Here is a 19,008-nt window from a genome sequence, read left to right on the forward strand (position 1 = left end):
CTGACCCAGTATGGCAAGTTTTATGCTCTTTTGTTCACTCCTTCCTGAAAGGGCATTCCACTCAACTTTGATGATAAACCAGCTTTATCAAAATTCCTTGTTACGTTCATTATTGAAGAGCGCTGGAATTGCTGGCTTTTAATCTACCTTCTGGGGCCTATGCAGCCTTCACAGCTCTGCCTCAGGCACTGAGATTCACTGTGAAGGAAAATGATCAGGCTGCTATACTCTGAGAGAAGCCATCACCAAGTAGCAGTGGGATGAGGAGGGATGGGATTTGGTTCTGTTATTAAAGAAGCTATTGATTAGTTTAATGATAGTAATCCAAACCAAGGCTGAGGGGTATATATCTGTGCTACTATATAATTACAGTGCGAGCACTTCTCCTCCCTCTCAATAATTACAAATGTGTAAACAGGCAACATCTTATAAGTTCTTGCCATTTCTAGTTCTTTGTGTTTGGTTGGTCACACTCAAAAGCTATATCAGCCGCTGCTATGTCGACTGCTTTCCCCAAAATCATCATCATCATTTCTTCCTTCCAAGCATGTCCAAGAAACAGATTTCCTTTTAAATAAGAAAACAGCACCATGCTTATCAAGACAGCTGAAATGGGCTGTATTGTTGCCACCCTAGAGGATTTGCTTTCCCTTAGCCCCCGTTTCTCATGATTTGTTCGCCTTCTGCCGGCAGACGGGTGGTTGGAAGACGGCAATGCGCTGCCGTGTCTTGGTTCCCTTGCTGCTGCTCCTCCTGCTGTTCTTTCCATGCCTGGCTCTCTCTGAACTCTCAGCAGCCAGATGCAGGCTCGGGGGCAGGCGGGCCCTGGCTTACCGTGGAGAAGCAGACATTGTTATCGGGGGCATTGTCCCGGTTCATCTTACAGCCGTGTACTCAGAGCTGGCCTACAGAACAAAGCCAAGATTGGTACGCTGTGAGACGTAAGTAGTTCTCTGACCAGGCGGGGCAATTTACTGCACTTGCAGGTCTTACCTGAGATATTTGTAAAAAGGGATGGGTTACTGTCAGTGAATCCTGGCAGTCTTTGAGCTTCATCCTTGGTCAAGGGCGTAGCGATTGATGAGGAAGGGTGTTAAAGTAGACATTTTAGGTCAGATAAATCTAATGCAAAAATAATAAATGCAAGGAGCCTATCCAATCAGTTTGCACAATTGAACTTTTATTGCCTGCAACTTCTGGAAGGGAAAATATTTCACAGAAAAAAAAAATTGTGGAAGCAAAATCTTTAACAAAAAGTACTGCAAACTATCTCCTGATCCTTTGATTCATCGCTTAGGAGCAAAATAGAAGATCTCCATTCTACAAGGATCACTGATATCTGCACGACGAGGTGCTGAGGACACTGTAGAGGCCACTCTTCCCTTTGAGCTAGCACAGGCCCCAAGTTGTGGTACGATGCTAGAGGTCAGTCTTCCCTCTGAACCACTACTGACCCAGTGCCTTCGGAACCAGTACTGATTCAATGCCACAACACAGTGTTGAGGCCGCTCTTCCCTCAGACCCAATACTCACCAGTCTCCCAGTGTGGTACTAGGGGACATTCTTCCCTTGGTACTGACCCAGATTCCCAGCATGGTGTTAGAGGACACTTTTTCCTCTGAGTCCGTGGTGACCCAGTCTTCCAATACAGGGCACTCTTCTCTTATGCGAGGGAGTAGAGATCCAGGAAAACTGAACTGTTTTGCATTGAACCTTAACTTGCAAGCACTAAAACCATTTTTTTTTTAAAGTTATGCATGTGGGGTACAGAAATCAAAGGGAGTGGTACACGATGGTGGTGGTGGTGGTGGTGAAGGGGAGCTGGAGTAAGAAACTTACGTGCACTGACCAGGAGAGAGACCTTGCGGTTAATCGTGTCCGATGATCTCGAGGTGGTGAAACAGTATGACAATGGATGCAGCTCTAGGAAGTAAACTCCGAAGCATAAGAGCATAAGAAATGCCATATTAGGTCAGAGAAAAAGTCCATCCAGTCTAGCATCCTGTCTCCGACAGTGGCAAATTCAGGTCACAGACCCTAGCAAGATCCTAAAGAATAGATCTGCGCCTTCCATTATTAGCCACTGCTTATTCCTCATTATGAATGCATTTATAGACTTTTTCTCCAGGGGCTTGTTATGCCAGGAAACTTGTTCCCTCACCTTCTGGGAAAAAAATCAAAGCCAGGCCTTCAGCTTAGACCACAGAAGAGACTCATCCTCTAGTTCCTACCCACTGATGTCTCCTGGACCATGAATCCCACAAAGTTTAGTTTACCCATTTCTGGGCTATATCTATTCAACTAGTGTTTAACTTACTTATAAATAAATAAAATATGCAATGTATTCCTGCAATCTACCTCATATCTGTATGTATTCCTTCCTTCTGTACTCGATGCCTTGTTACTTTATGTAGTCTGCCTTGGGCCTGCCATTAGGAAAAGTGGAATATCAAATGCTTAAGAATAAATAAATAAATAAAAACTGCTTCCACCATATCCTCCTGCAACAAATTCCACAGCTTAATTGTGCACTGAATGAAAAATCACTTTCTCCAGTTTGTTTTAAATGTGCTACCTACATTTGAAAGGGCTGTTCCCTGTCTACCCGTCCCACCCACTCAAGATTTTATAGATCTCTATCATCTGCCCTCTCAGCCATCTCTTCTACTGACTGAAGAGCCAAGACTTGTTTAGGCTTTCCTCATAGGGGAATCATTCCACCCCCTTTATCATTTTGGTTGCCCTTCTCTCTACCTTTTCTAGCTCTGCTATATCTTTATTGAGTTGGGGTGATCAGAACTGCACACAATACTCAAGGTGTGGTCACACCATGGAGCGATACAGAGGCATTATGATGTCCTCTGTTTTATTTTTCATACCTTTCCTAATAGTCCCTAGCATTCTGTTTGCATTTTTGACTGCCACCATGTACTGGGCCAAGAATTTCAAAGTAGTGCCCACAATAATTCCAAGATCCTTTTCCTGGTGATGCCTAATATGGACCCCAGCATCCTGTACTTATAAGTTTGCTTTATTCCTTCCTATGTGCATCACTTTGCGCTCATCCACATTGTATTTCATCTGCCTCAGCCTCACAGGTCCTCTTGCAATTCCTCATAATCGGCTCATGATCTAACAGCTTTGAATAATTTTGTGACATCTGTGAATATGATCACCACTAGAAAATATATTTCTTTAGGGAAGGGGGTGATTAATGCCCAGAATGTCTTCCCAGAGGGAGTGTTGGAGACAAAGCAGACTTGGAATTCAGAAAAGCATGGGATAAGCACAGAGGATCTTTACTGGCAAGAAGGTGAAAAGAGCCAGGAACGACCGGAGCGTACGACATTATACTGGGGGTAGGGATGTGCATGGGAAGTATTTTATTCTTTCTGATTCATTTCATTTTTCTTGTTTTTTATTTTTTGTTTCATTGCTTACGTGCATAAAATGTAATTTACGCAAGTATGTGCTTGCATACATGCCTAAAATCATAGGTATAGGAAGAGAGTGGAGGCCTCATCAATGCCACAAGTATGTAAGTGTCTGGAAGTGATAATGGAACAACGCACCACTATTAGGAAGAATAGAGTGAAGGCTTTTATAGCTATTTGGAGACCCTATATGAAATAATGGTCTTAATGGCGGGGGGAGGGATGTAATTATGGAAAATGAGACTCTACATGGCTTGGGTATATCAGGACATGTGTTGTGTAGAAATTGGATGTGTTAAGCTGTTATTTGGTTTCTTTATGAATATCTGATGTCCTGTGTTTGCATTTGACCTCTTAATACAATAGAAATGGAAAGAAAACACTTGTAGACACTAACCTGAGAAAAATGATCAAATTCAAAATGCTGGGGCATGACTGATATACTGAGAGAAAACGGATGGTGCTTCATTAGTGGTCTTAAAGCTGATAAAGCAAGAGTTGAGTTGACGGCTGGGGGAAGATTGGTCTGATGAAATGGGGCAGAGAGGGAGGGGTTTGCTATACCAGTCTGAATGAATTATCCAGTGTGTAAAGCACAAATGCATTATTCTTAATATTGTAACCCCTGGGCTGGTTATTCCCAGAGGCCCAGATCTCAAACACAGTTATTGATGGTTCGCTTCTCTTAATGGTAAATCACAAATCTAGCCTGTCAGTTGTGGCTGAAAACGCGACTAAAGGTAAATGGGTAAAATTACCAGGTTATCTTTGCCGCTCAGTGGTCTACTGAAAATTGACCCGTTAGTGAGTTCGTTCCTCTGTTAACCATAGGCTGTTAACTGGTTCTGGATCCAGTCCTAGTTTGGACTTGAATTTCTGCTGTTCCCGTTGATTTCCCTATGAAAAAGAGGACTACAGGTTCAGGCATACAGTGAGTTTGAAACCAAGCCTAGATCAACATGTCCTGAAAATATGGAGGAGTTGGCAACTCTAGTTATGTTCTCTAATCTTTATATAACTTACCTGGTGTATCTACGATTTATGTTCCTCCTTTATTATCCTCCCTATATTGACTTGGCCACAATAATTCTGCACAACAGCCTGTATCACCAAAGAAAATTTAAATTCATGAATCAATTTTTATTATTATCTATTCTAGATTCTTTGTGGAGGCGTACCAGTATGTCCTCACCATGGTGTTTGCTATTGAGGAAATTAACCACAATATAAGGCTCTTGCCAAACACCACTCTGGGGTTTGAGATCTTTGACTCTTGCTATGAGGATATGAAGGCTGTGGAGTGCGTGCTGAGGCTATTATCTGGGTCGAAGGACATGGCACCCAACTATAACTGCCATTCAGGGCCCCAGACAGCAGTCATTATTGGAGATATCCTCTCATCGGCTACGATGCAGGTTGCCAGAATCCTGGGACTGTATCGATTTCCCCAGGTAAGCCTGGACTTCGGTGGCTGAGTTATGGGACCTGTTTTCAACATGGTTCAGCCCTGTACTGCCACTATGATAGAATGCTTTTGGAAAAACTCCAAAGGAATGTGAGTGTATCCAATATAAAACACATATCTTGCTTTTCATATCCTTACTCACCTAATGACTTCTACACCCACAAACAAGAACCATCAACCTGACCTTCCTATTATTCTTCACCCCATGACCTCTACTATCAGCCTGACCCCATTTACTATGTCATCTCAGATCATCTATGCCTGGTGGTAACTTGCCAACTTGACTCTCCCTACCATTCCCTACCCTACAGCCACACACTCATGATAACAAACATTAACCTGCCCTTCTTATTTTTCATTATCCAGTTTCCTATATTTATTTATTTATTTATTAACTTTTATTTACCGACATTCGTGAAGCACATCATGCCGGCACAATATACCCATATTAATAAGCATCAACTACTCCCTTCCTATCAAGCTTTATCCCATGCTTTCAATACCCAGAGAAAACTATCCTGTGTCCTAGTGTCTGCAGCAGATATTGGATATCTTCAAGCAATCATGGGGTGAGGATGAATGTATTCTATTCTTTATGGCCTGTAGCAGGAAACACATGCAGGTAGAAAACATCTTCTATTGATTGAAGATAATTGTGCTTATGTGAACATTAGCTACAATGGCCAATGGAACTCAATAAAGACAACAAAATGTCCTGCTTATTTTTCTAAAAACTCAAATCTTCCATTTGGGTTGGGGAGGGAGTTGCAATGACAGTGAAGGTTGGTGAAGGGCTCGTGCAAATATTAATCTCAATGATAGCTCAACATACACCCACTAGGATTGACCAACTTTAAGTTCACAGAGGATAAATTCACAATTAAAAAGAAGGCAAGTATAGTCTTTTGGAGAAGATATTGTCCTTCTTCAACTGTGAATAAATCATCATCTTCAATAGAGATTTTTGAGAAAGAAATGGATTTTGCTGTAGAAATGAATGCCCATATTGGCATAAATGGTTAATATGAAATGTTAGAAGTCCTAGTGGCAAATAGGCATGGGGTCAGGTTTGTCTGGCAAAATGCAATGGTTAATTGACTAGCAGATTGGTCTTTTCTGTAATAACTAGAAATCCTAGTGGAAATGTAAACACTCACACATAGCTGGGTCTGTCTGGCAGGTTCCATAGGGGCAATGGCTGCAATGATATTGGTGGCCATTTGAATTATATCAGAGCTTTGTGGCTAGGCAAGGGGAAAGGTGGGTGCTGGAAGGAGCTGAGTGAAATCTTGTATACTCTTCAACCAAAAATTAGGGACATCTACAAGAGAAAGATGACCAGAAGTGTCCTGGATAAGTATAAACCTTGCAGGTATTCACACTCTGTGGCTCGCTGCTTCAGTGTATCCTTGGCCGTGTGCACCAAACTGAATGGGCCGGGCAATCTTTTCCTGTTGTCATTTACTATGCTATTGTGGTTTGTATAGCAGAAGATCCATAAACTCAGCAGACTAGGCATTCTGAACAAATGCTTTTCATGGGGTGATGCTATAGTTTCACTATTGCTACCATAGTCATCTTCTTGGTGAAAGCGATTAGCTGGGAGTGGGGGTGCTGTGCAGTGAATACCAAGCTCCTGGTATTCTCTCATTCCTTCTCCTTTGGTGTTTAAGGCTCCCTTGAATGAATGTTAGGTTTCCTGCCTCCCACGGACCCTTGTTGGTACCTGAACTTCCAAATGCGTGACCTCTCTTTCTCCCCTCCGGGCCTACTTTGCAGTCTTCTAACAGTGGACAGTTCTCTCCTTCTCTCCTCCGCTTATTCAACACATCTGGCCACCTTTAGACAGGCATCTCATACTTATTTCTCATTGGTCCTGTGAAGGTCTTTGTGTGTCTTGAACCCTGATCAGGGTCTTCTTGCGCTCACAGAAATACAGACTTGGGGTGAAAGGTTTACTCCCTCAGAGTGGAGATAGTTCCAGCAATGGGGTGGAGAGCAACAGGAGCAGTTACATTTAGTAAACTATCAGAAGCATCACCACAGGGAACTATCTGTGTGGTGCTCTTTATTTCCTAAAGACTATGGAGCAACATAGGCAGACGCCACACTCTCACAAGAGGTAAAAACTTTCCTTTCCCTCAGTCTCTCTTAACCCTTCTCACTAGAAAACTCTCTCAGGCTTCTTTGTGGCCGGGCCCGTTGTAAAATGCGTGTGACACATGCAAGGCCTGGCCACGTGCGTAGCCCTTTGAAAATTTACTTGAAATGGTATAGTTCGCTTGCTACAATTCCAAGCACAGTATGATGGGAGAAGCATAGACCTAGTGAAGGGACCATTTGCTCCTTTACGCTACTCATAGTAAAAGCTGGTATAGCTTGTTGACGAGACTAATGGTAAGTCTTCTAGCAGCACCTAATGAAAGATAATTGACATTTTGTGTTATTGAATTCTTCTTCCAGATTAGCTATGGCTCCAGTCTTCCCATCCTGAGCGATAAGCTTCAGTTCCCTTCATTCCTTCGCACTGCTCCCAACAGTGACTACCAGTCCATTGGTCTGGCACAAATGATTGCACATTTTGGCTGGAATTGGATTGGAATCATAGCTTCGAACCATGACTTTGGTCTCTCAGGGAGCCTGAAACTCATCGACCAGCTGGCAAAACGTGGGGTCTGTGTGGATTTCTTTGAAATGCTTCCCATGCAGAACCTGGGCAACAGAATCCCCCAGATCATTGCCAGGATAAAAAAGTCCTCAGCCAAGGCCATCGTCTTTTATCTCATCAAGTCACAAGTGGTCCCGCTCATGGAGGCTCTGTACAGGGTGAATCTTACAGGGAGGGTCTGGGTGGCTGTTGTAAGCTGGATAGTGTCTCCAGTTTTTGCTAAGAAAGAGCTCTGGGAAACCCTACATGGGACCATAGGGTTTTCTGTCCACAGAGGAGAGATTCCAGGGCTCAGCGCCTTTCTTTCCAGTATTCATCCATCCAAGTATCCCCAAGATATCTTCATTCAGTCCTTCTGGGAGAATGTTTTTGGCTGTAAGTGGCCTAGCAATGTTACAGATACGACATCTGAAAGTAACTACGGGATGAAAGCACTAATCTGCACTGGGAAAGAAGTGCTGGATGGCCTTGACTTCAACATGTACGACATTCAGAACTTCAGGGTGGTGTATAATGTTTATAATGCAGTATATGCGGTGGCCCATGGACTGCATCATCTCTTTTCCTGCCAAACAGAAGGTCCATTTACCCATGGAAAATGTGTGGGAATCCATATGCTTCGTCCATGGAAAGTAAGATAAGTAATAAGGATTTGATAATTAATATAACTTCTTTCATGCGCACAGGTACCCGAACTACTTTACTACTTAGCAGTTCAGAAACACACATGCAGCTACCCTGGGGTGGATAACTTAGATTACATGATAGATCGTGGACATGGAAAATGGAGACATGTTTGTTAATATTGCTTAATGCAGTGGAGTAAACTGAGGCAACATGGAAATAAAAGTAAGTTGCCAAGTTCACACAGAGCTGAGATTAGTTGTCAAGCACAGGAAGGTAACTCCAACTTGATCAAAGTCACAAGGAAGATTTACCTAAGTAGATAAAAGAACAGAAGCATTCTTTACTGAAGCAATTCTGGTTTTACCTCATTGCATCTTACCTGCTTTTCTCAGAGAAATTGGAATTGCAATTTTCTAGTTAAAGATGGCAATTGTTAAAGCTACTTACTTACCCATGTAACTTAGCCTGTACGAAAATTGCCTTCATCAAGTTTGGCTACTTATGGGCTTCCACAGCGCATGTGCTTTTAGCTGATTGAAGGTAAAGGGGGAGAGGGCAGGGTAGATAGAGAGGGCAGGGTAGGGTAGGGAAAGAATGGGCATAGTTTTTAGTCAAATCTCCGCACATTGGCATCTGGCAAATTTTGCCTGCAGAAAAAGCACATGCAAAGTATCCATTGTTAATTTTCAAAGGGAAATTACCCACATAGTTTTTCACCTTGAAAATCATCTACAAGGTTAGTGGGTACAAAGTAGCTGCAGACTTTGCAACTGTGCAGGCTTTCTGAAAATTTCACCCACAAAATTTAGGACCAACTTGACCTATTATAGTTGATGGGTTAGCTCACAACTACTCACTTGAAAGTCTTCTGGGATCCACTTGGTGGTTCCAAATCTAATTAACAGTACCAGTATTGTCCAACCTTCTTTGCATGCTCTAAAGAAAATTGCAAAAGACTTCCATCCAGATTGAAAGAAAACGCACCATAAGAAAAACCAAAATATTGGAGTTGGTTTGCCACCTGTCTTAACCTAGTCTTGATTGACTGAGCCAGTCCTGGTTTTGTACCGCTGTATCTATAGACTTACATTTCCAGTTTTCCTAAGAGAATCAGAACAGTGTGTCTATAGATGCAATGGGACAAACCAGGACAGGACTATTCTGTCCCTGATGACCTGGAAATATATGGTCGCCTAAGGTGACACATTTTCTATTAATGTTCTTTTTATGCAGCTGCTCCATCACATCAGGAGTGTCCTCTTCACAAACTCTGCTGGAGAGACTATGTTCTTTGATGAGAATGGGGATCTACCTGCTGTGTATGATATCTTAAACTGGCAGCTGTTGCCGGATGGCACCAGCAGGTACATGAAGGTTGGCATGTTTGACTCCACCTTGCCTGATGAGCAGTCCATCTCCATCAATGACTCTGCTATTGTTTGGGGCGGAGGATATACCCAGGTGAGAGCAATTTTGAACAAAGATGAGCAAATTATGCATGCAGTAGAGTAAAACAGCCTTGGTTTAGCTTCTTTGTGAAGGATGGAGCTATAGCAATTTATGTAATTATTGTTAGCTTCCTATTCCAAGGCAAAGGGCTACTAGCGGGTTTTCTCTTCTGGGCTGAAGGCCTGATGATAACATTTTATTATGCAGAGATCTATAATGCCTATGGATCATCTCATCATGAGCTAAGGAGGATGCTAGGATGTTTTAGTAAGTTAATGGTGGTTGGGGATTTTAATGTCCATATAGATGATTTAGGATGTATTTTAGAGCAACACTTTTTAGCTAGTCTTTTGCTTTTTGGCTAAAACAGTTGGTGGATTTTGTAACCCATAAGAGAGGACACACACTGGGGCAGATTTTAAAACCTGCGCGTGGGCACAGATTTGTTCGCGCAACCCGGCACGAACAAATCTTCGCCCAATTTTATAACATGCGCGCGCATGTTATAAAATCCAGGGTCGGCGCGTGCGCAAGGGGGTGCATAATTGTGCAACTTGTGCACGCCAAGCCGCGCAGCCTGCCTCCGTTCCCTCCGAGGCCGCTCCGAAATCGGAGGGAACGGAGTCATTCTTAAAATTACGACAGTTGCGACCTTTGTCGTCATTACTGAACAGAGTGGTTTCTTGTAAAGTTTTACAGCCTTATTTTGCACTGTGATTGGATTACTGTAGTGCCTTTTGGGTGGGACTAATGGGAAGATCTTTGTGAGTTATACCCACCCTATGCGGGTTCCTCATTCTGCAGAAGGAGGAAGCGTTCTCGGGGGCCAGAGGTTTGAACTCCATGCCTACTTTTGAAAAATCCAAACATATGCACGTACGTTTTAGCCAGAGATCATGACCCACACAGAATAAGCAGGCGTGCTGGGAAATTTCCATTAGACAGTTGTCAATGAGAAAGCAGGCGAGTCACTTTCACGTTGAAAATTTGTGCAAAGTCCATAGGTAAAAAATACGCCCAAACTTCACAGTCATGCGGTCATCTGAAAATTGCCCCCAAAGCAGAAAATTCACCTCGATACAGGGGCACAAAATATTTCTTTGCCTGGCTTTAGGCTCCTAAGTTAATTGCTTTATTTAATTTTTTTTTTAATATTCTGTCTTTCAGCTATTTCAAAGCAGATTGCTTTTTGCTGCTGTAGGTGTTTCCATGTCCTTAGAGGGCTCACAAATTTGTACCAAAGGCAATAGAGGGTGAAGCAGATGGATTTGACCCTGGCTTCTAGCCCACGGCTCTAACCACATGGCTGGCTACTCCTTCATTGCAGGCTGCTACTCCAAGATTAGATGCCTAGTGTTAATAATCAGTGCCAAGCATCTAACTTTAATCCCCCGCCCTAACTCTAACCCTGTAGCCAACCACCTAAGCTTGGACGCCTAGTGAAACTAGAAGCCTATATTTAGGCATGCAGTCCTAGTAAATTTTTAAAGGGCCAATTTAGGAACCTAACTCACAAACTTAGAGTAGAGGCCAATTTGCAAAGGGTTTAGATATCTATTTATTTTTGGGCAGTGCTAGCATAGATCCTCGCTAGTTGACTACATCTATTCTAGTTGGGCTCCAATTAAATGTTAATGCTTATAATTATATTGCTATTGTTTATTATTATTGCATTACAGACTCCTGCCTCAGTGTGCAGTGACCTTTGCCCTCCGGGTCACAGGAAAGCCCATCTCCAAGGCCAGCCCCCCTGCTGCTTTGACTGTATCCCTTGTCCCATGGGGGAGATTTCCAGCTTGGGAGGTACTGCGCCATTCCATTGAGTTGGGTTACATAATGATAGCTTTTGTTTCTGTCTAAATTATGCATGCCCCAAGAAAACCCCGAAGGTCTGCAGAACCTATGGGCTATGGCTCCAGATGGTTTCAGGGCAGCAGGGAGAGACTGAACCTGTTCCGATTCTACCTTGTTGCATCTCTAGACTTGTAAGGCAGCTTTTTGTAGAGATGCTGGCCCGATGCACTGGGGGTCTAAATCCAGGACTAGGTCAACCTGTTCCTTATGACACAGAGACCGATATTAACGATAAACTTCTCATCTACTCTCCTTCCATCCATGATAAATTTTAAAATCCAAGAATAACAGAAGGTTTCTGCCCCTCCAGTGTGGGTTTTACCCCATCGCATGACTTGCTGCTGTAGTTTGCTGAAAGAGGACAGAAGTACAAATCCGTGCATGCACTGGGTAAAAACTGAATCAGACATCCCAGACGAAACGGAACTCGTGAGCCAATGATTTCAAGCATTACTGGATGTAGCTAAAGGTCATAAGTCATTATCTATTCTGCATATCAAGTTTTAAAGAGATACAATTAAGTGACTGAAACCTGAGTTAGCCGGCTAAATGCTTTTGACTATGGATCTCAACACGTCATTCAACTCATTGTATCCAGATTACATTTTTCATATATATATATCCACATTCCTTGTTCTGTATTTTTTTTAGAGCTAGAATGCAGGAAAAACACAAACATGCACAGATAGGCCTTCGTACTGCAAAATGAGGAGGTGCACAAAAACTCGCACACAGGAAGTAACTATTCATATGTCAGAATCCCATGTGCCCACCGTTTTTAAAAACTCATGTTATGTTGCAAAATGTAAAAAATGGAAATGAAACAAAAAATGGTTGCGGGTGGATGGGGCTTAATGTGTCCAAGATAAAAATGATTCTTCAGTAACTTTTTCGATTGGGGCTTTTGTTTCAGACGCTGCTGAATGTGTGAAGTGCCCAGACTACTTGTGGCCCAACGGCAATCAAGATAAATGCATCCCAAAACATGTAGAATTTCTCTCTTATGAAGAGCCCATGGGGGCAGCCCTGGCTTCCATCTCCGCCTCCTTTTCTGTGGTCACGCTGGTGATCTTTTATATCTTCACTAAGTATCGGGACACACCATTGGTCAAAGCCAACAACCGGGGCCTAAGCTACCTTCTTCTGATGTCCCTCACCCTTTGTTTCCTCTGCTCCTTAATATTCATTGGCAAACCCAGAAGGGTGACCTGCCTGCTGAGGCAAGTTGTGTTTGGCATCGTCTTCACCGTGTGTGTTGCCACTGTTCTGGCAAAGACCATCACAGTGATTGTTGTCTTCAATGCCACAAAGCCCGGCAGCAAACTTAGAATGTGGGTTGGACCCAGGACACCCTACTGCATCATCCTTTTCTGTTCTTTCATTCAAACTATTATTTGCATTACGTGGTTGTCTACGTCCCCTCCTTTTGTGGACTTCAACATGGAAAGTGAAGCTGGGATAATAACCATTGAGTGTAATGAAGGGTCCTTCACCATGTTCTGCTGTTTGTTGGGGTACCTGGGAGTCTTGTCCAGCATTAGTTTTCTGGTCGCATTCCTAGCCAGGAAGTTACCCGATAGTTTCAATGAAGCCAAATTCATTACTTTCAGCATGCTGATGTTCCTCAGTGTCTGGTTGCTCTTCATCCCAACCTACCTCAGCTCCAAAGGGAAGTACATGGTGGCAGAAGAGACATTTGCCATCTTGTCTTCAAGCTCTGGCTTGCTCGGGTGTATATTTTTCCCCAAATGTTACATCATTCTACTAAGACCGGAGAGGAACTCCAAGAAGTATCTAATGAGAAAAACCAGCTCCTAGTATTCGGCAGTCTCATGAGTTTACAGTTCATGGACGACAGACCATATCTTCATTGCTGAATATGCTATGATCCTGGCAGTTTGCCCTGCTTGAAAACTGTTCCCCCTCACAGCGGCAGCAGCAGTAGTACATCAGGCGCTCTCAACATAAATGCTTTCAGTCAAATTAAAAAAACAATTCAGTAGGGGGGAGGAAAACAACGTGCATAAACTTGATTTTCTCAACCACATGCTCTTCATCATCCCCAAGTAGGCGTCTTGCAGAAAGAGCAGGGAGAAAAGGTAGGTGGAACGTGCAGGGTGGTCTCCCTTTGAAAATTACCCTCAAGGTAGATGAGTGATGAAGTGCATGCGGACGTGGCCACTTCTCTTGGGGAGAGGGCAGAGGGATCAGGCTACCTCAGCTCTGCATCCAAGTGGGGATGGGTGGATCAGAAAAACCTCTCCACACTGCAAATGTCCAAAAAATACCTCTAAAGTTAAAGTTAGATACATCTTCTGTCCTCACTCTCTCTCACAGTAGGATCCGTCACTGGTGCCTGCCCATCTAGGGTTTAGAGTGGACTCACAGGTCTTCGGTCCTCTGGGTGAGAGCCCTTTCACCCCAAAAGGGAATCAAGTGTAGAAATCTCTCTCTTTGTAAATTAATAGGAGAAGGACCCTCTGGCAAGGAGTGCACCATGAGGTGCCACTTCTAATTGAAACTCCAGGGTGAAGCTGGGAGGCCTCACCAGAGTGTAAAACCTAAACATCTTTACTGCTACAAAGCTTCCTGAAACTGATCCCCAAGGGTTCTAAAATGGCTGGACTAAATAGGGTTGAGTCATCCAACCACAGCCCTCCAGGTGGGAAGGACTGATGGGTGATGGAAGGCTCATGAAATTGAAATTCTGTACGGTTAGCTAGTGAAATCTAGCGGCCAACCCGTGGGGGTGCCACATCAGAATTGCTGTCAATGTGGCAGAAGTGCACTTGGAAAGTCCGTGATGGGCAGGCCCACATATTTGAGGCTATAGCATTGTGTGCTGCAGTGGAAGCCCCAGGGCTTCAGATCCTTCCATCTGCCAGAGCCAGATGGGCCTCCACAGGCCGAGAAGATAGCATAGACCCAGGGACATAGAGTGAGAGAACAATAGCTTCTGTTATGGCAGCTCTTGCTGATCGTGGGTCTTGGATGAGGTGGCCTGGCCTATCCTTCCCCTTCAGCTGACAAGGGTCTCTTGAATCCCCCAGACATGACATCTGGGGTGGGGCGGCATGACAGAGATCATCGAGAAGAAATAGGGACAAAGAAAAAATAAAGTCCACATCATAATACCCCCCTTTCTGTCACAACTCACCAGATCCACCCCCACCTGCACATATCTTGGACTTGCGCCTTGCCATTCAATAAGAAGTTTAGTTCTTGGCAATGAAGATCTCCCTCCCCTATGATCCATGTCATTGGGTTATTGCATTCCGGTAATGACTTTTGTTTGTTGAGTGCTGTGCTCAGAATCCAGGGTACACAAAAAGTTAAATTAAAGGGATGATAGGCCAGAAGTTGAACTCTGCAGTTGCATTTTATTCCCTGTTATGCAATCCTTTGTGGGTCTTAATCCCTTGGTTGAGCCTGGCAAACATTAATATAATTTTCTGCAACCTCAGTACGGTATCCAAACCTGGTAAACGAGCTGCTTGTGTGTTTCTGGGTTACGTGCCATAAATGATCCCGGACTCGGCACCACAAACCGTAGGCTAAGCGCCGAAGCTTCCTGCTTTGTGCATGTAGAGGTAGGTGTCATTACTTTCTTAATCAACCAGCATATTTTCATAAAATATGGATTCTATCATCACCGTATTGCTGATCAAGGGCATCATGAACCATTTCAGACTGGTTCCTCCACGATTAGTAAATTACATTCTATGTCTTATTCAATCCCTATAAATAAAAATGTAAAATCAGCAATGTCTGCAATTATCACCTCACTTTGAGCTATTAATCATTAATTATTATTATTATTATTAATCAGAGTTATTAAACGCAGAGGAGAGAGTTCTCCAATTTTGCCATTCTTTCCAGTGGCTTGAATATAGCCGGTCACATAACCTCCTTCCCCATCTCCTGCTTCTGCTTCTTCAAAGAATCTCACAGCTAAGATTACCAAGGTTTAAGGGTCTTACTAGTAGGGATATGCAGGCAATTAATTTGGGTTCATTATGGGTTTGTTTTTCTCATCTTTGGCCCAAATTTCATTTCAGGCAGCTTTTTTAAAATTCATTTTTATCAGGTTATCTATTTCAGCAACTAGCATGCACCATTTGCAAATAGTGCGTGCTATTTTCTGAAATGCATAACCACAATATTTTGGAGATTTTCAGAGGCGCCGTGCATTCGTTTTGGGGAAAATGAACTGAAACAAAAATGGGCTGTTTCAGTTTGGATTCCCCATTCATTTTAAACAAATGGACATCCCTACTTGGTGGTAAAGTATTGAACTCTGAGCCAGGAGCTCTCAAGAAACAAATTCATAATCCTCTTTTATTTTGTGATTTTCAGCTGAGTGACTTTTTTCCCTCCTCTTCCAAGTTCTTACTCTGCCAATAATTCTTTGTGAAATGTCAGGGAAATTCCCTCTCTCTATAGTATATCATTTCTTATCCTAGCTCTGCCCCTGACTGTAGGGATAAGTGAGTTTTCCCCCCTTTCTCCAGCTCTGACTCTGGCTCACTGTGTAGTGGTCAGGCCGTTCAAGTTCCCCACTGTTGATTAGTTCTAATGCCAGCTCTGAGTGAGTAACCTCAACTACCTATAGTCCGCTCCTAATCCTTCCTCTGCTCTTGAATCTGTGTGCGACCTTGGATGAAACACTTCATTGTCCAGGCTCATTCTCCAACCTCTAATCTCTGTTGCCTCTCAGAATGATGTGCTTGTTATTCACCCTATGAAATTGCATTTTATTCCTGGATGCTACTCCTTCATTTTCTCTGTCAGGTAGTATGGGCCTTTGCTCTTCATCACCTTGAATGTGAGGGATGGGATATTGGATTTAACGCACGGTAAGACTGGGAGTTAGTGTAGCAGGATTAGGAGAGGGAGGCTTGCCCATATTTTCTACAGCTAGTGATTGCTTTAGTGGCGGTATTTTAGATGATCTGTAGTTTGGAGATTGTCCTCTGATGTAACCCTATTGCAGTACTCTAGACAAGAAAGTACTACTTCTTGCATAACCGTTTCGAAGTTGGTAGATTGCAGGATAAGGCACAGTTGGTTCACCATGCTGTAACTCGCCTTTTGGAAAGGCAAACAACTAAATCTAAATCCAAATCAAAGAAACCCCCCCATGCTAGTACAGGCTCTCTATTCCCCGGTTCCTAAAGTCCCTTTCCTGCACCATTGTCTCAAGCACATATTGAGACTCCAGATCTCAGTCTGCTTATGGGATCCTGCACATGGAACTGGAAGCATTTCAGAGAATGCTACCCTGGAGGTTCTGGATGTCTGTCTCCTAAATTTGTCTTCTGGAACTTCCCTCCTGCACCTTTCTAAGTCCCTGGTACACACAGGTAGGATGGCAGCCATTTTGTCCTCATTAGTCTCTTAAATCCTATTTAGGTGATGAATGCGGTCTGCTTCCTTTGCACTTAGCAGGCAAGTAACCAAGCAATCCTCGTGCCCATCAGGCAGCTACCTAGCTATCTACAGAAGACACAAAAATGATAAAGGGGATGGAATGGCTCCCTAATAAAGAAAGGCTAAGCAAGTTAGGGATCTTCAGCTTGGAGAAGAGATGACTGAGAGGGATAAGATAGAGATTTACAAAATGATGTGTGGCTTGGAACAAGCTAATAGGAAACACAATATTTTTTCTATCACATAGTACTAAACCTAGGGGGCACTCAATGTAACTAACTGGTGGCAGATTAAAAAAAAAAAAAAAAATTTAAGAAAAAACATTTTCACTCAAAGCACAATTAAGCTATGGCATTTGTTGCCAGAAAATGTGGTCATCTAGTATTATAGCTGAATTAAAAAACTAGATTTGGACAGGTCCTTAAAGTAACTATTAGCCAGATACAACTGAGGGTCTCCACTTCTTGCTTCTGGCGAGTGAGCAAAATGGAAAGGACTTTACTATCTGCATCTGCCGGATGCTTCCAAGTGACTCCATACTAACCACTTTTGGAGACTGGATTCTGCCATGTTGGGTCAGATGAAATGTCCATTGAGCCCAGCATCCTATCTCCAACAATGGCCAATCTAGATCACTATGAAGTACCTGGAAGATCTCAAAGAGAGGATTCATTCCTTGTTGCTCATTCCCAAGGATAATCCATGACTTTTCCAGTTCTAGCTGGCTCACAATCATTTCTGGACTTTTCTTCTAGGGACTTGTCCAAACCCTTTGAAACCCAGCTACACGAAATGCATTGACAAAACATTCCGCAGCTTGATTGTACATTGAATGGAAAAATACTTTCTCCACTTTGTTTTACATCTGCTACTTGTTAGTACTAAGACAAAGAGTCACTCCATGAACGTATTTGAAAAGGTAAATATCCATTCCCTATTTACCTGTTCTACCTCACTTAGAATTTTATGCACCTTTATCATATCTGCTCTCAGTCATCTCTTCTCCAAACTGAAGAGCCCTAACCAGTTTAGTCTTTCTACATACAGGAGCCATTCCATCCTATGCATCATTTTTGTTGCCCTTCTCTGTACCTTTTCTAGTTCTGCTATATCATTTTTTAGATGGGTGACCAGAGCTGCTCACAATACTCAAGGTGTGGTCTCACCATGGATCGATAGAGAGGCATTATGATACTCTCTGTTTTATTTCCATTCCTTTCCAAATAATTCCTTCTATTTGCTTTTTTGACTACTGCTATGCATTGGGCTGAGGATGTCAATGTATTATCTACAATGACTTTTCCTGGCTGGTGACTCTAATATGAAACCCAGCATTGTAGACCTATTATTAAGATTATTTTTCCCTATGTGCATCACTTTGCACCTGTCCTCATTACATTTCATCTGTCATGTAGATGCCCAGCTGTCTAGACTGGAAAGGTCCTTCTGCAATTCCTTACAGTCCTCCTGTGTTTTAACAACTTTGAATAATTTTGTGTCATCTACAAACTAGAACACATCGCACAGAACTCCCTTTTCCAGATTACTTATGTAAATGTTAAACAGCACTGGTTCCAGATCAGATCCCTGATGCACTCCACTAGTTGTCTCTCTATTGGAAAGATTGACCATTTAGTCCTGCTCTCTGTTTTCTATATTTTAACCAGTTATCAACCCACATAGGACATTGCTTCCTATCCCATGACCTTTTAATTTCCTGAACAGTCTCTCAAGAAGGATTTTGTCAAATGCCTTCTGAAAATCCACATACACTGTGCTGACCATTTTATTTATTTATTTATTTATTTATTTAGACGCTTTTATATACCAGTATTAGTAGTGGACATCATACCGGTTTACATCTGAACAATTAGATATGGAAAATACATGTCAACAGGGAAGGATGAACTGGGAAGAGGGGTAACAAAGAGCAGCTAGGAAAAATAGATTAACAACGCAACTAGATCCTTAACATAAGGATAAAATGAGGATAACATAAGGTAGCTTGACCGTGCAACTTAATCCTTAATGTAAGGCAGGCATAACCACAAAGTGGTGACGCAGGGGTTAACTGGACCATT

General features: G+C 42.8%; 1 protein-coding gene across 1 annotated transcript; it reads left to right on the plus strand.

Annotated features, from left to right (window-relative positions):
* Positions 1-714: 714 nt before the first annotated feature.
* On the plus strand, positions 715-15,271 carry LOC115080324 (extracellular calcium-sensing receptor-like). The gene is made up of 6 exons (XM_029584474.1): positions 715-941; positions 4,594-4,885; positions 7,363-8,199; positions 9,428-9,655; positions 11,323-11,446; positions 12,411-15,271. The coding sequence occupies exons 1-6, from the start codon at positions 715-717 to the stop codon at positions 13,313-13,315; spliced, it is 2,613 nt and encodes an 870-aa protein (XP_029440334.1). The 3' UTR covers positions 13,316-15,271.
* The last annotated feature ends 3,737 nt before the right edge of the window (positions 15,272-19,008 follow it).

The sequence above is a fragment of the Rhinatrema bivittatum genome, chromosome 19 (genome assembly GCF_901001135.1).
Source record: "Rhinatrema bivittatum chromosome 19, aRhiBiv1.1, whole genome shotgun sequence".
Classification (NCBI taxonomy): Eukaryota; Metazoa; Chordata; class Amphibia; order Gymnophiona; family Rhinatrematidae; genus Rhinatrema; species Rhinatrema bivittatum.

Excerpts from the sequence above, each read along its gene's own strand:
- LOC115080324 (XM_029584474.1), top strand. The coding sequence starts at position 715 with ATGCGCTGCCGTGTCTTGGTTCCCTTGCTGCTGCTCCTCCTGCTGTTC. Across the intron at positions 4,886-7,362 it reads GACTGTATCGATTTCCCCAG|ATTAGCTATGGCTCCAGTCT; the intron begins GTAAGCCTGGAC and ends TTCTTCTTCCAG. Across the intron at positions 8,200-9,427 it reads ATATGCTTCGTCCATGGAAA|CTGCTCCATCACATCAGGAG; the intron begins GTAAGATAAGTA and ends CTTTTTATGCAG.